We start from the raw sequence: 15536 nt of genomic DNA on the forward strand, positions 1-15536 counted from the left end.
ATAATCAACTGATGATTAGAAACATACCATATGCTTTTAATTTAATATTCAGTTGTCAAGTTCTAACTCTCTAATACGAAAATAGCATACATTTTTAATCGAATTATGATGAAACAGTTAATCAGTTGTCCTGATTAAAATCCATTTCCCAGAATTCTGTACTTGGTCTCTGAATGATGTCATGACTAAGCAACGGCATCCCTCACTTCACGTTCACACGGCGTTGAGTTTGGCGTTTCATTGTTAATGGAGAAAACAGCGCAAAATTTTTTGGTGAACTCCCTTTCCCTTTAAGGTCTCACAAACCTCTTGAACTATAAGAAAACCATTGCTTGTAATATGTGAATTATCAGTAAATGATAACCTTTAACTTAAGGGTTGTTTGGTGAAGTGGTACAATAAAAATCTCTAATTATTTTCAAAGTATTCAGACAAGTTATTTTAAATAAAATGATGTAAAAACATCAGCTCAATGGTTGAATGAAAATGCGCATTAACCTTCGTCATTATAATAAGTTTTTTTAATATTAGAATATTTTGTCCATTTCTATTAAATATTAAGAGATTATTTTAAAAAAAGTTACGTATTTCTTCAAAAAATATATTAGTGTCAAAACTAAATTTGAAAAGGGAAATATTGCGTTTTCCCTGTATTTAAAAATTTTATTTATGACTTATTTTGTCAATATACAGTCATAACATCATAAAAATTATTCTCAATTTTCATTATTCGTGACCATTAGTGGGCTACCGCATTCAAATCTTTTATATGATTTTCACTCACATTCACTGATTAATAATCAATTGATGATAATAAACATACTATGTGCTTTTAGTTTAATTATATCATACATTTTTGATCGAACTGTGATGAAACAGATTGAAAAATTGTGGCTGTCGTAATTAAACTCCATTTCCCAGAATCCTGCACTCGGTCTCTGAATGAAGTCATAACTACGCGACGGCATACCTCACTTCACGTTCTCACGGCGTTGAGTGTGGCGTTTCATTGCTATAGGACAAAACAGAGCGCAATAAAAGTAAGTCTAGTGATTTTTTACAGCATTACTTCTTTTTTGGAGTTTACTATATTGCGATATTGCAGGTCGAACAGAGAGAAAACAGTGACAGAACGAGCGCGCGACGTTTGTTCAGTGTCATTCTGTGACATGTGGCGCGTGCATGATTTATAAACGTGTATTGGCGCAACATTTATAGTATTTTATGACTGTATTTGCATCGTGCAGGCTTATTATTTACAGCACTATTTATTGCTGGACATATGAGCTTACAGAGTGAAGTGTGGATATTAAAATAGAAAGTGCACAGATCTGCTGTACTCACACGTGCTTTGGAAATCAAACTCGCTCGGGGTTCAGAAGTTCATATAGAGTTTATATTACATGGTGTTAATTATCTATGCGAATAATATGGCTTGTGATGTACGTTTTTTAAATAGTGCAAACCAGAAAATGTTGGTATTCATGCATTTTCTGCATTTTTTTAAATTAATTGATTAATTAATCAATAATGTTTTGTTTGTTATGATTCTATCAAAGATGGCTGACAATCAGGAAATGTCTCCCCTGGAGAAGAAGGTGGCGGAGCAGATTGAGGTGAGATGATGATAATCATGTAAAATATGCTTTTTTCCCATCGTCATTTAGATGAATGATCTGATTGTCAATATATCTGTGTGTTCAGTATTATTTTGGTGACCATAATCTCCCAAGAGACAAGTTTCTGAAGGAGCAGCTGCAGTTAGACGACGGATGGGTCCCTCTGGAGACTATGCTGAAATTTAACAGGTAAATTTAAGAGTAAATGTCCATTCATTCATTTTCCTTCAGCTTAGTCCCTTTATTTATCAGAGGTTGCCACAGCAGAATGAACCGCCAACTCATCCAGCAATTGTTTTACTCTGGGGATGCCCTTCCAGCTGCAACCCAGAACTGGGAAACATCCATACATATTCACACTCGTACACTGGCCAATTTAGTTTATTCAATTCCCCTATAGCGCATGTGTTTGGACTGTGGGGCAAACCGGAGCACCTGTAGAAAACCCACACCAACACGGAGAAGATTCAAACTCCACATAGAAATGCCAACTGGCTCAGCCGGGACTCGAACCTGCGACCTATTTGCTGTGAGGTGACTGTGCTAACCACTGAGCAACTGTGCCACCCCCAAGAGTGAAAATATTAATTTACAATTATAATAAATATTTATTTTATTGTTAACAATATATCGTTTCAGCATCGACTATCGTAATGTGACTATTGTGGATACACATCGCAGGATTAGATTATTTATTAAAGAGTAAAAGGTAAAGACATTATGACGACATGATGTAAAGATGATCATGCTATTTTATGTTTGTGCAATTTGTGTATTTGAATACTGTTAGACTTCCCAGAAATCCATAGAGCACTGTTTATTTCACTCTTATGTCGTATTTACATAGCTTGAATTTATTAATTTTCTGCATTTAAAAAGACTTGATCATCCCAGTCAATCTAAACTCCGTGAAATCTTCCTGAATAGAGCTATTTAAATCATCTATTGAAATTATATTCATATCGCAAATGTCAGATTTTTCCCTGAAACACGAAGAGAGGGTGGAACATAGAGTATCCCCGCCCCCTTTTTAAAAAAACTTTCAATAATATTTTGTTTCATCACTGCTCAGAGTCTATCAAATGTGAAGCGTCTTAAAGGGGGCAGCACATGTCAGATAATAGAGAGCATCTGATTGGTCAGAGGATTTAATGAGAAACTGAAGTATGAGGTGGCATGAATAAAACTGTAGATCCATTATGGGCAGACATGGCAAAACCACAAGCTTACATGTTTATATCTGTTTTATATCTCCTAAATGTGAATTTTGTTACTGTTTATCTAATAAATATCTTAAATTTTTAGATGTTATCATCAGTGTTGTTAGTTTTTATTTTAATTTCATGTGATTCGTTTAGGACAACATGCCTTCATGTGAATTTGGTCCATGTCTCCATCATAAAGCTGCAGAAGATTCAGAATCTTGTTTCTCATTGTGTATTTGTCCTCAGATTGAAGAGTCTCACGTCAGAGGAGTCAGTCATTGTTGAGTCTCTGCTGAAGTCTAAAACAGGCCTGCTGGAGATCAGCGAAGACAAAACCAAAATAAGACGAGATCCGAACAAACCACTTCCTGAGAACAACGAGGAATACAGGGACGCGCTCAAACACAAATCCATCTACATGGTGAGCGAATGAGAACAATGACATTAAGTTCCTCTTTCTGCTTGGCTGGGCTGCCTTGGCTCTAAAACAAACAGCTCACAGTATTATTTTAACACTTCTAGTGCTCTATAAACCTGACAGATCCACCGTGGGACACAGTTTGGTGACTGTTAATGTTTTAATTCAACAGAAAGGCTTTCCTCTTGAAACCACGTTGGATGATGTTAAAGAGTGGCTTGCTGATAAAGGCACATTCGAGAACATCTACCTGAGGAAAGGACCCCAGAAAACCTTTAAAGTAAGAGTTGAACAAAGTCCAAAAGAGCTTAAACAGTGTTTGCTGGTCTAAAAAAAACGTATTAAAAGTTGATAAATCAATTTAGAGAAATTTAAGGCTCTTAAAAGTCTTAAATGCTACATTAAATGTCAAAGGAACACCATTATTTATGCTTCTCTATAGGCACCACCTGCTAGATTAGCTTTTTTTTATTCGTTATGTTTTAGTTTTGGATTAGTTTCTTACAATCAGTATTTAGATCGGTATTAACATGTCACCAATGTTACCAGTTGAAAACCTAAAGTGACGATTTGGTGTTAAAATGTATGGAAAGAGTCTTAAAAAGGAGTTAAAAGGTATTGGATTTTGCTTTCTGATTCCTGTACATACCCTGTTAAAGTGCATGTGAAATCAAATGTACAATGTTTATTTTGATGGCACACATTATTCTTTAGATCAGGGGTGTCCAAACTCGGTCCTGGAGGGCCGGTGTCCTGCAGATTTTAGCTCCAACTTGCCTCAACACACCTGCACGGATGTTTCTAGAAAGCCTAGTAAGTGCTTGATTAGCTAGCCCAGGTGTGTCTGATTGGGGTTGGAACTAAACTTTGCAGGACACCGGCCCTCCAGGACCGAGCTTGGACATGCCTGCTTTAGATGAACAACTACTCCATGTTAATCCACTGAAACATTTCCTTAGGGGTAATCTTTAATCAAAGCCTGACCTCTCACTCTACCACGCCCCCTTACCGTTAATTTGCTATGCAGGAATGATGCGCAAAGAAAGCCCCGCCCACTACTCAATATTCAATTTCAGTTGGAAGTACATCAGCATGCTTGAATAAAAGCCGCAGTAATTTAATTCAGAACACTGGATTCTGAAGATGCACAGTACACATCTATAAAATGTGCTGGGCTTGGACCGCTTGGTGGTTCAGAGATAAAGGAAACCTGAGCTACATTACGGTTGTTATCGTGAAGCATTGTCCAGGATGTAATGAATGACAGTAAAATGCATACCGTTTTGAGAGAGAACTGGTGATGATGATCTGTTTGCTCCCCATGCTTTCCTGTCAATACTCTCTACTGTCCTATCCAATATTGGTGAAATCCCCGAAAAAATATTAATAAAAAATAAAAAACTAACTAAAGCAGATGCACTTTCCACCATTTATTTAGACAAGCATGCCAAAATACAATTATAGTATAGCTAGGGATGGCCGATACCAATTATTTTCTTTTCAATCCAATACCAATTATTTCAGGACAAGTATCGTCAATATTAATACTTTAATTAAATATTTTATAATGGTTTTAGAATTAAGATATTCTAAAATCAGTGACCACTCACTAAGATAAAAAAACAAAGATCAATACTTCTATTTAAGGATCGATCCTTTTGATACATTGCCATTATCAAAAATATCGATACTTTAGGAAAACATTAGAAAAAATGTCAAATTATTATTTATTTTAAAATGTCTTTTTTTTTTTTTTTTTTTTTTTTTTCAAATGTGAAATTTTACAGATCAAGGATTTTTTTTCATAGTGTTTCCTTTTATATTTTATCTTGTGGTCAAAGTTAATTTCTATTAGTTTGGCTGGAATAAAAAAATTTATAAAAAAACTGCTTTGGTCAATATTATGCAATTGCACTTTAAGCTGAATAGCCCTGTATAAGTCTGAAATTTCATTCATAAATGGCCCGTTTCCACTGAGTGGTACGGTTTGGTTTGGTACGCTTTTATGACCGTTTCCACTGTTTTATGACCGTTTCCACCGAACCGTACCGTACCACTTTTTCGGCACCCTTTCGAAAGGGTACCAAACACGAGAAAGGGTACCAAAAGGCGGAGCCACACGTGCAGCTGAACGCTATTGGTTTACAGAGATACGTCATTCGCTTGCGCAACAAGCCAGAATGAAAACAAAAAACCCGCCATGTTTGAAATATACAGCCAACGACCCGAGACATTACAGTGGAATGATATATACAAATAATAACAAGCCATGGTCGACCCGGGCTCAAACAAACCTTGTCGTCGTCTGGATGAACAGCCACAAAGCCAAGAAGAAGGGCAGATTTACCCTGTGCCCCGTAGTTTTTACGAGCCAGTCTGAGGCGCGAGCAGTTTCGCTTTCTTGCTAGCGCTCGCACGCGTCTAACATTATATCTGAAATAACAAACTTCTGGAGCTGATGATAATAACCTGCGCTTGATTATTGACGTGCTTTTGAAACCCGATCCTGTCAGACACTGACAAACGCGAGAGTGAAGTGTGAAGAAACAAAGGAGAAGCCGGAAAAAAAGGAGCACATTATTATTCAGCAAACATGAACAAAATGCCATGTATAACTATTATCTTCACATTTAGGACTGATAAGAACTGGGCATGATGGAATTACTCTCTAACATATCGGAGACTGTAAGGGGCTGTATGTGTTTATATATGTTCATTTATTTAGTTATTTAATATAATTACAGACGTTCCAGTAGGCTGTTTCGCACTGTCATTGATCTGCAGTTATAATCAACTCATGTTCATTGAAAAGTTAGTAATAAACATTTCTACACAAGTATTTATGTGTGTGAAGCATCTGTTTTGTTAGAAGTGCTTCTCATATGATATGTGAGCGACCTGTACAGCTTTATTGTAGACATTTCCTCGAGTGAGAATGACGTCGACTGAAACTTTCTGTCATACACCACGCCCACCAAAAGGGTACCCTTGTTAGTGGAAACGCAAGCCTGACAAAGGTGACCCGTACCAAACCGAACCGTACTGTACCAGTCAGTGGAAACGAGCCAAAAGGTCTTAAATTTGATTGAAATGTGCAGAAACTCCAAATAAACTTTTAAAAAGCTACAAATTTTAACAACTGTAAGTAACTATGTAGATTAATCAACCCAAACGTTGATTTTCACACTGTTTTTGTGCTCTGCAGGGATCGATCTTTGCGGTTTTGGAAACTGAAGAAGCTGCCAAGGCTTTTGTCGAGCGTGAAGACATTAAAAATTTCAAAGGGAACGAGATGATCGTCATGATGAAGTAAGTGCTTATGCGGTGCACTTTCTCATTTACCTCTGTGTTGTTCTGCATGTTTACTTAGTAACTCAATGGCTTTGAATACCCTGTTGACCTTTGACCTCTGTCTATAGAGATGCCTACTTTACTAAAAAGATAGCTGAGAGGAAGCAGAACCGTGTGGAATCTAAAGCTAAAGCCAAATGGTAAAGCACAACACTACATGTAGTGTGCTCTACGAATAAAGTGAGACGAGGGGGAAAATGTTTCTAATTGCTCCGTGTGTGCATTTCAGTGACAAAGAGGAAAAGCAGAAACAGGCTGAAGAAGAAGAGATGGTGAGTTTTCATGCAGGACTGGAAATAAAATGTGTTTTCTAATGTGATCATGCCAAAGAGCTGGTCACATTCAGATCAAACTGAATGAGTCCTTCAGGCTTGTTTTAAACCTACAGGTAAGTGTGTTGGTGCAGGGTTAGAACCAGTGGCGGTTCTAGAGGGGGGCCAGGGGGGGCTGGTGCCCCTGTGTCAACAAGCTTGCCCCCCCCCCCCCCCCCCCCCTAAATTTGGACGCGTATTTTTGTGTCAAAATGCCACGGAGAAGCGAGATCAACTAACTATTGGTGGCAAGCTGCGGAGATATGAATAGGGCCTCTCTCGCACGCTCTCGCTGTCGCACGCACTCATTCTTTTGGGCGAACTCTCTCTCTCTTTGTCAGTGACAGTGCTGCACGCATAAGTTTCCCGCTTTCCTCAGAAGTTAACCCCCAAATTGGCACAGGTAATAAAAAGATTCAACATCAGTCATGAAAATGTCAGAATGTCCAAAATGTCCACTGTTGATGATATTAGACTTCTGTTTTCAATAGCGATTTTAAAACTCTTAATATAGGAAGTCCTCAGCTATGCAGAGACTATTATTAATCAGAAATTGAGTGTACACAGTTTTACGTTAGGAAATGCAGTATTGAATTTACAAACAGTCGGCAAGTACCAGAAAAACAGATGTAACACATTATTCAACTATAGTTTTCAGTCACGCTCATGTAAAATAAATATTCAAGTCGTTTAGTTTTGCATTTATTCGTTTTATTTTAGTAGTGACATAAAGCACAAGTTTTGAACATGATTTTTAACACGTTTTTAAACTTTTATCTTTCCCATGGTGACAGTCAGTGCATAATATTTTTTACTTGTTATTTTGCAAAATGTCTTCAGACAAAGTCCCTTTAAGTATTGTGTAGTCTTTGATTCAGATTAAAATGTAATTAAAGACTTAAAGGACACCTAGGTTAGCCCTTTTTTCAGATTTAATATAAGTGTTTTGCGTCTTCAGAATGTGTCTGTAAAGTTTCAGCTCAAAACACCCACCAGATTTTTTATTTTACCTTTTATTAAATTCCTATTCATACATTTTTTCACTGGGTGGCGGTTTTGGTGTACTGCTCCTTTAAGGCTAGTTCTCCCCGCCCACCGTTTCTACGTGCCTTTCTGCGTGCCTTAATCTTCTTCCTCGGCAGCGTCAGACAACAGACAGACTTAAAGGAAGCAGATCTCACGTAGCGTTTGTGAGAAATACTACAGTAAGTACTTTACCAATTAGTACTTATTGTGCAGTTGCATGGCAGGGTCACACAAAGTTCACGCGCGCACACACCGCAGCAGACACACAGACACACACACACACACACACACACACACACACAGACAGACAGACAGACAGACAGACAGACAGAGCGCCCATTTAGCTTTGCACTGTTTTTGCACGCAAATGTGACAGGATACAGGTTAATCTCCACTGCTGTATGAATATCTGATATGTTAATGTACAAAATAAACCTGATTTAACGTCCACAAACCGGGACTGAAACGTCTTACTTTGTAATTGTTCTGACACGCGGCTGTGCTGATGAAGTAAAGCTGAAGTAAATCGCTGTACTTCATTACGCACATGCTCTGTTTTAAAACATTTTAAACTTGTAAAACTCGCTCTTGATCACATTTGATGATGATTGATGATCCTAGCGAACTGAACACACCTTTTATTCCCGGCTGCTTTGCGCACGTTTGGTCTTGTTTATATGATCATACACATGACTACCGGGACATATTAATACGTACAGCTGTCAATCAATATTGGTGGGCGGGGGGACCGCACTCCTACGTAAAGTTTCGGTCGGTTTGAAAACCGCTCCAATTGGTCCACCGTTTTTTGTTGCTAAATTGAAATAAAAAGGACTGGGTGTGTTTATATCACCCCAATATGACAGTCTATACATCATACATGCACATATGTCTGTCCAAACAGCTTGAAAAGTAGATTTTTCACCATAGGTGCCCTTTAACTAGGTTATGTTATCTAGGAAAGTTGGAATAATTAGTCAAGTTGTTGTATAACTTTTTTTTGTGTAAATGATCAAAAAATATACAGTAAATATTTTTTTTAAGGAGGCTAATAACACTGACCTTAAAGTTTTTTTTATTATTATTAAAAACTGTTTTTATTCAAGAAATAACCTATAAGAAATACGACTTATTATGACTCCAGAAGAATTATTTTTGTTTTATAGGAAATACTGTGAAAATGTTCTTGTTTTGTTAAAGATCACTTGGGAAAACATTTTAAATTAACGGAAGAGCAAAAAACTTCAACTGCATATGTTAAAGTTTACAGGTGGAAAAATGTGCCTTGATTGTGCTTGAATGTTAGATAAATGTAATCCTGCTACAATATAAAGTTACTTGTCAAATAAATTAACATGGAAGATTATTTTGGGGGCCTGCCCGGCCCCCCCAGTTACTCTGGTCTAGAACCGCCACTGGTTGGAACCAAACTGCGCAGGATTGCAGCCCTCCAGGAACTTGACACCCCTCATCTAAGGCCAGAAAACATTGTAATTTTCTCTGAATTTATTGATAATTGAATTGATTATTAAACTTGCGTTGATTATCAGAGAGAGATTTTTTTTTCCCATTTTGAACCGTTAAAAATAGTGTTTGGGACACTAGTGTTTGGGCCCTAGGAGGCCAATATTTATTTAGGATATGTGTTTTCTCATTCTAATTACAATGACTGATTATTACATTGTTAAAATGACTATAATTAAATTTAAGAATAAAATGTGTTTTTTTTTAAGAGTGTACTTGCATTATGATGATATTATATAGTCATTCTGGGATTATATAATGAGTGTCATAGAATGGTCTTATAATATCGTTCATTGTGATATGTTTGGTGCAGTATACCTTACAACAAAAAATCGATATCGTGACAGGCCTACAAATAAGATATTTTTCAAAAACCCACATGAGCTGCACCTTAATGATATACTGTAACACTCTTCTGTTTACTCAGAAATCCCTGAATGACCAGCGAGGCTGCCTACTGAAGTTCTCTGGTGAATTGGGTCAGACCTCGAGGGAGGATTTTCACTCCGTCTTCTCTGATCACGCTCAAATCAAATGGATTGATTTCACCAGAGGAGCTAAAGAGGTGAGAACTTTAACTTTAACCTTTAACTTTAATATTCAGAGTTCAGAAAATCACAACATGTGGTTTAAATTTCCAAACCATATAAACATTACAAATGTAAACATTAGCTGATCAGCTCGCAGTGTAAGGCTCGATCTTCAAAAGCACTCGTTAATTTTGTCAATCTGGCAACCTGCATCCTGTTGGAGGAAGGGCTGATTGGAGGAAAAAACAGCTCCTATATTTTGAATTTGGACTGCAATACCTACTTCAACCCCTAGGTCAATCCTTCATATTGCATTTAAAGTTTTCCTCAATTACTTTGCAATGTTTCTCAGGGCACCATCCTGTTCCACTCCAACGCTAAAGAGGCTCTCCAGAAAGTCCGAGAGGCTCACAAAGGGGAGGATCCCAAGGTGAAAGAGCAGGTCGTTCAGTGGGAGATTCTGGAGGGAGACGTGGAGATGGAAACACTGAAGAAAATCATTGAGGATCAGCAGGAGTCCATGAACAAACGCAGAGGAGGCCGAGGTAAATCACAGGACATCGTGAAGACACATACAGCTGTCTAAACCACTGTTTAACACATTTACCATCTACACAAATGCACTTCTTTGAACATCTACACATAGACATCACCTATATACTATATAAGTGCAGGTTAACCATGTTAATATGTAAAAACTCTAATTGTTAAGAGCTATTAGTTTGATTGTAATACAATAATCTGCACCTTTTGTAAAGCTGCTTTGAAACTATAATTAGCGCTATACAAAAAACTTGAGTTGAATTTTCACTGTGATTGCAGGAGGTTTCAGGGGTCGAGGAAGAGGACGAGGAGGCCGCAGAGACCGAGGAGGAAGAGAACACACCCAGTTCAAGGGAAAGAAGACCAAATTTGATAGCGATGAAGAGGGAGATGAAGGTAAAAGGGACATTCTGGTGTCCTTTTCTTGATTGTTTTTCTTGTTTGTCCCGCTTTATATCATGGGTTTTTCGAAGACAGCAGACACTCAATACACACATTCACTTAACTGAACATGGATTTAAATATTACTTATTTTGGCATGACCCTATATAAATGCATGTAACTACGTTGATATACTGCCCACCCTTTAGACATTTCCTTTTCTGATTTTTGACTAATGTTATGATGTGCACCTTGTGTAAAGCTGCTTTGGAATGATAAATATTGTGAAAATTGCTATATAAGTACAATTAAAGTTTTTAACTGCTAAGGAAAATGTGCTAATATTGGTAAAATTCTCGCTTTTTTTTTTCAGTGTTTTTAAATTATTATTATTTATTATTTATAATTATTTATATAGCTTTATTTTACATTCTTAGGAGATGCAAAACACAGACGTTTAACCACAATGCCTTCCTCACTCAATCTTCTCACTCCACCCTCTCTTAAAGCTGGTTTGTTCTTCTGTCGGGCTTAAAGTATTCCGGTACCGTGCCGGATCTCCGGCGTGTGGCCGTGAGGGAAAAAAATAATAATATTTTTGAGCCTGCGCATGCAGTTTAATTAGGGATGCTCAAAATAATTAACCATAACCGAAAGGGTGTGTTTGTAACCGATTAATAGTATGTGAAATTAATAAAAAATATTATTTTATATATTTTATAAGTTTGGCTGCATAAGTGGCTGATCACAGCAAACGTGCTTTGTGGGTTGGGGCATCTGTTGAATGGTATACTAACGGCCGTGAGTGCTTATGCGCCCTCACGTTTTGCTGTTGCACGCTGTGTGCTCGAGCAGAAAAAGCGTGTTACGTCCGTCACGTCTTTTTCATTCTTCAATCATATGAAAGCAGAGTCAGGGTTTCTGTTGAGGTGACAGCAGTGTTTGTGTTGTCAAGATGACTACAGCGAACTTTTAATGATGGAGGAGAGACTTATGGTCGCTGTTTCAAGTTATTCAGAGCTGTATGACTTTACAGATCTTGAACATCACAATATTATTATAAATTACAATTATAACATCGACAGCAACACGACTCGCGCACAATATGGGTCAGCTGATTTAGTTGTTTCCTAGTGACATACAAAGGAGCACCGTGCTTTTTCTTGTCAACTTAAAAGGCAGTGTGGTGCGCCTCGTGTTTTTGGAGTGGAAAGGCGTGCTCTTTGTAATCGGCCTCTAAATGTGCAACAAATGTTTGTTAACTCGTGGGACAGTAACACGTGCAAACACGCGTGCCTACAGACGTATTTTGCCAAAGAAGCAAAATGAAAGAAGGATATTTCTGGTCAGTTTGACACAGATGAGTTGACAAACCAGCGCTGATGCTGATCGCCTCTGTGCTGCCTGCAGCCATGTCATAGTCAACAAATAGGCTATTGATGATTTAGTGTTTGACCAACAAACCAACCTTTTCTCCATTTGGAAAATTACAGTTATTTTAAAGTTCTTGTATAATATCAGTTTTTAAAATAGCCTACATAATCTACGAATCAAACAAATCCAAAGATTAGAGGCTTTCATTTTACAGCTTATAAAACATGTATGCAAATGAATGCAATATCATATGTAAACTACAGAATTGTTATACAAAAAGTCAGCATATGAGCCTTGAGGTTAATGGTCATTTTCTCTCATCACACGCACACATGAACCGTGAGTGAGACGGAGGAAATAAGTCATAATCTTTAACCTAATGACTTTTATTAAAAATGTTGACAGAGGTTTTGTGAAATAACAACAACAGCGGAGCATTAATCAAATGCATACTTCCTGTGAAGTGATCAATTTGAGATAGCCTGATATTTTTATTTGATGGAAAAAAAACATGATTGGACAAATCAAGAGACCCTAAGCCTCCTCCACTGTACCAGCTCCATCTTCTGGTCCAAACGTCTTAAAAAGAAAGAGTTTGCAGGACTTTGCACACAACCCAGAAAAAAAGAAAAAATAAGTGATGGCCTTGATTTCACTTCTAATCTTCAGTTTAGCTGTTCAGTTCTTAAAGCACTTTGAGCACTTGTTATTATTTAAAAGAAAACACTGTATTTAACATACTTTTAAATAAATGGTGCAAAGCATAATCATTCGAGTCTATCTCAGTCTCAGTTTACCAGTTTAAGCACTTTAAGCTCGTTACTTTATTATCGTCAATATTTGAAGTCCTTCTGTGCAGTTTCTCTGCGCCAGGACACACGCGTAAGCTTGATGCAGAAGTATAAATCAGCCTTTATTCCACAGTCAATCACATTACGTCAATAGTTAGAAAACTACTGAAAAAGTTAAAAACATCTAATTTTCGTTTCAATATAAGAAATATATACAACACAAGAAATATTTCCTCCCTGTAAAAGTATCATCTCCATTGTACAGGAAAATAATAATTTCAGTTATCATTATTTACTTCCTTGAATAATACAATGAAATTAAAGCCGCGATTCTTCAGCGGATCGCTCGTATGTCAGCTTATAGACAAACCAACTGGTCGACGTGACTTTGAAACGCTCCAGTGTCCCTATATCTGTGGTTACACTCAGTAAACAGCGGTGAGTTTGGTGAACTGATGACCTTCACGGCCAATCATAGTCATTTCTGTGTCATTTCAGTGTTTAAGAATGCACTCAACAGTGCTCAAATGTTCGCGGGAAATTGACGTTTTTTTAAAACTCCAATTGAATACCGAATTCCAGTATCAGGACAACCCTAGTGTACGCAGCCACCTACTTTTGAGTGGGTGTGGAGAACCAGCTTGCACAAAAACAGCTACAATTAACAAATTTACAAAACAATTTACAAAAATGTGTGTTTTCAGCAGGGTATAAAAAATGATCTGAGGGGTATAAATTTCACACATTCTGTAAACACCAAAGACTGACTTTTTCATCTTGTAAAAAGGCCAAAATTGGAAGCTTTAAAAAAACCCATCATTAAGAAAATAAGAAAAAAAGCACAGTAAATTTGCTTTTCCTAAGAACTCGGTGACATAAAACATTTTAAATGCATTTAAGCCAAAAAATTGCCTTGTTTTGGGCTGAAAATGGGGCTTTTATCATCATCTACAGACACATAAGCTGGAATATGTACAAATATGTATGGTTCTATGAACGTGTGTGTGTGTGTGTGTGTGTGTGTGTGTGTGTGTGTGTGTGTGTGTGGCATTTTTAGTTGTATGAAAATGAATGTATTTTCTCTTTCAACAGAAAGCGCCAATACAAAGAAGAGACCTCTCGAGACTAATAGACAAGATAACGGAGAGCCGGTTTCCAAACAAGCCAAAAGCGAGAATGGTTCTTAATGGGGAAGAGTTGTGGCCTTATTTTTTTTGTACAGTAGATTTTCTCTGAAACCAACAGAAATGCATTCTCAGACTACTTGTGTGTCAAAGGCTAACCGCTGCACGAAATCTCTACGCCACACTTTTCTCTAAAAAGGGCATCATGCATCATTCTAATGGATTTGTTTTTGTTTTGTTTTCAAACATGCCGGGTGCCTGGATGCTTATTTATTTGCCATACACGCACTTATGGTTGCTGGTTTGATTTAAGATCTCATCTACAGCTAGTAATGTGTCATTTTTAAAAATCTATTCTGCTTAAACAGTCCGCTGGAAGCATTTACAGAACTATTGACAACTTTAATCGAGTTATTTCATTCCTTGAGCACTAACAGTTTGCGAACTCTTGTGTTTTCAGCACAATAAATGAGCTGATTTATGATTTTGACAGCATTTGTTAAGCGATACTGTATTACTGTAGATCTATTTGAACCCTTAAAATAATCTATTAGGGTTGTCTGAATTGTCATTTCTCTATTTTACATTAACGAGCAGCCTCTTTTCTGCCGTCTGGATTATTCCATTGGTTGTCACTTGCACAAACAGAGTGTGTGTTATAGCTGTTTTCTTTTATACGTGGTTGCAAAGGAGAGTTTTCTTTGAGTAATTAGTATTTTGAATGAAGATTTTTTTTTTAATCGTGCTTAATCACAGCTACAGAAACATGTCTCTTAATCTAGAGTGCTGTTTTAGGTGTCATGCTTCATATTTACCCCTGCAGGGCTTCAACAAGCACTCGTTGTTTTGTTTTCCTTTGTTTTTTACTGCCATGTGTTGATGAATTAAACACATTTAGTATTTCAATAAAGGTCTTGAAAATCTACCCGGTCATTATGGATGTGGTTTTACTTGTAGGAAATGTCTTGATGCAATAAATTGACATTGATGGCATACATTATGCTAAAGAGTGTGGCTTTTTGGATTTCTTTTTATTACACTGAAGTGATTAGTCAACTGGCCGTCACGGTGGCGCAGTGAGTAGCACGATCACAGCAAGAAGGTAACTGGTTCGAGTTCCAGCTGGGGCAGTTGGCATTTCTGTGTGGAGTTTGCATGTGCTCCCGGTTGCCGTGGGTTTCCTCCAGGTGCTCCAGTTTCCCCCACAAGTCCAAACACATGTGCTATTGGGTGGGCTAAATTGTCCATAGTGTATGTGTGTGAATGGATGTTTCCCAGTGATGGGTTGCAGCTGGAAGGGCAACCACTGCGTAAAACATATGCTGGATAAGTTGGCGGT

At 37.5% G+C, this 15536-nt stretch overlaps 1 protein-coding gene across 2 annotated transcripts; it reads left to right on the forward strand.

Moving 5' to 3' along the window:
- Positions 1-954: 954 nt before the first annotated feature.
- ssb (small RNA binding exonuclease protection factor La) lies at positions 955-15204 on the forward strand. 2 transcript variants are annotated; one of them, XM_056459379.1, is made up of 12 exons: positions 955-1040; positions 1555-1616; positions 1705-1808; positions 3071-3245; positions 3415-3522; positions 6448-6551; positions 6662-6733; positions 6823-6865; positions 9882-10019; positions 10337-10529; positions 10807-10923; positions 14166-15204. In XM_056459379.1, the coding sequence occupies exons 2-12, from the start codon at positions 1560-1562 to the stop codon at positions 14258-14260; spliced, it is 1206 nt and encodes a 401-aa protein (XP_056315354.1). In that variant the 5' UTR covers positions 955-1040; positions 1555-1559; the 3' UTR covers positions 14261-15204. The 2 variants fall into 2 exon arrangements, with proteins under 2 accessions (XP_056315354.1, XP_056315355.1); XM_056459380.1 differs by having other exon boundaries at positions 981-1040; positions 1560-1616.
- The last annotated feature ends 332 nt before the right edge of the window (positions 15205-15536 follow it).

The sequence above is a fragment of the Danio aesculapii genome, chromosome 6 (assembly GCF_903798145.1).
Source record: "Danio aesculapii chromosome 6, fDanAes4.1, whole genome shotgun sequence".
Taxonomy (NCBI): domain Eukaryota; kingdom Metazoa; phylum Chordata; class Actinopteri; order Cypriniformes; family Danionidae; genus Danio; species Danio aesculapii.

What these genes read in the sequence shown, in the direction of transcription:
- ssb (XM_056459379.1), top strand. Translation starts at nt 1,560, where the DNA reads ATGGCTGACAATCAGGAAATGTCTCCCCTGGAGAAGAAGGTGGCGGAG. An exon ending in ACTATGCTGAAATTTAACAG is followed by an intron (nt 1,809 to 3,070) that starts GTAAATTTAAGA and finishes ATTTGTCCTCAG; the next exon opens with ATTGAAGAGTCTCACGTCAG. An exon ending in TCTAAAGCTAAAGCCAAATG is followed by an intron (nt 6,734 to 6,822) that starts GTAAAGCACAAC and finishes TGTGCATTTCAG; the next exon opens with TGACAAAGAGGAAAAGCAGA.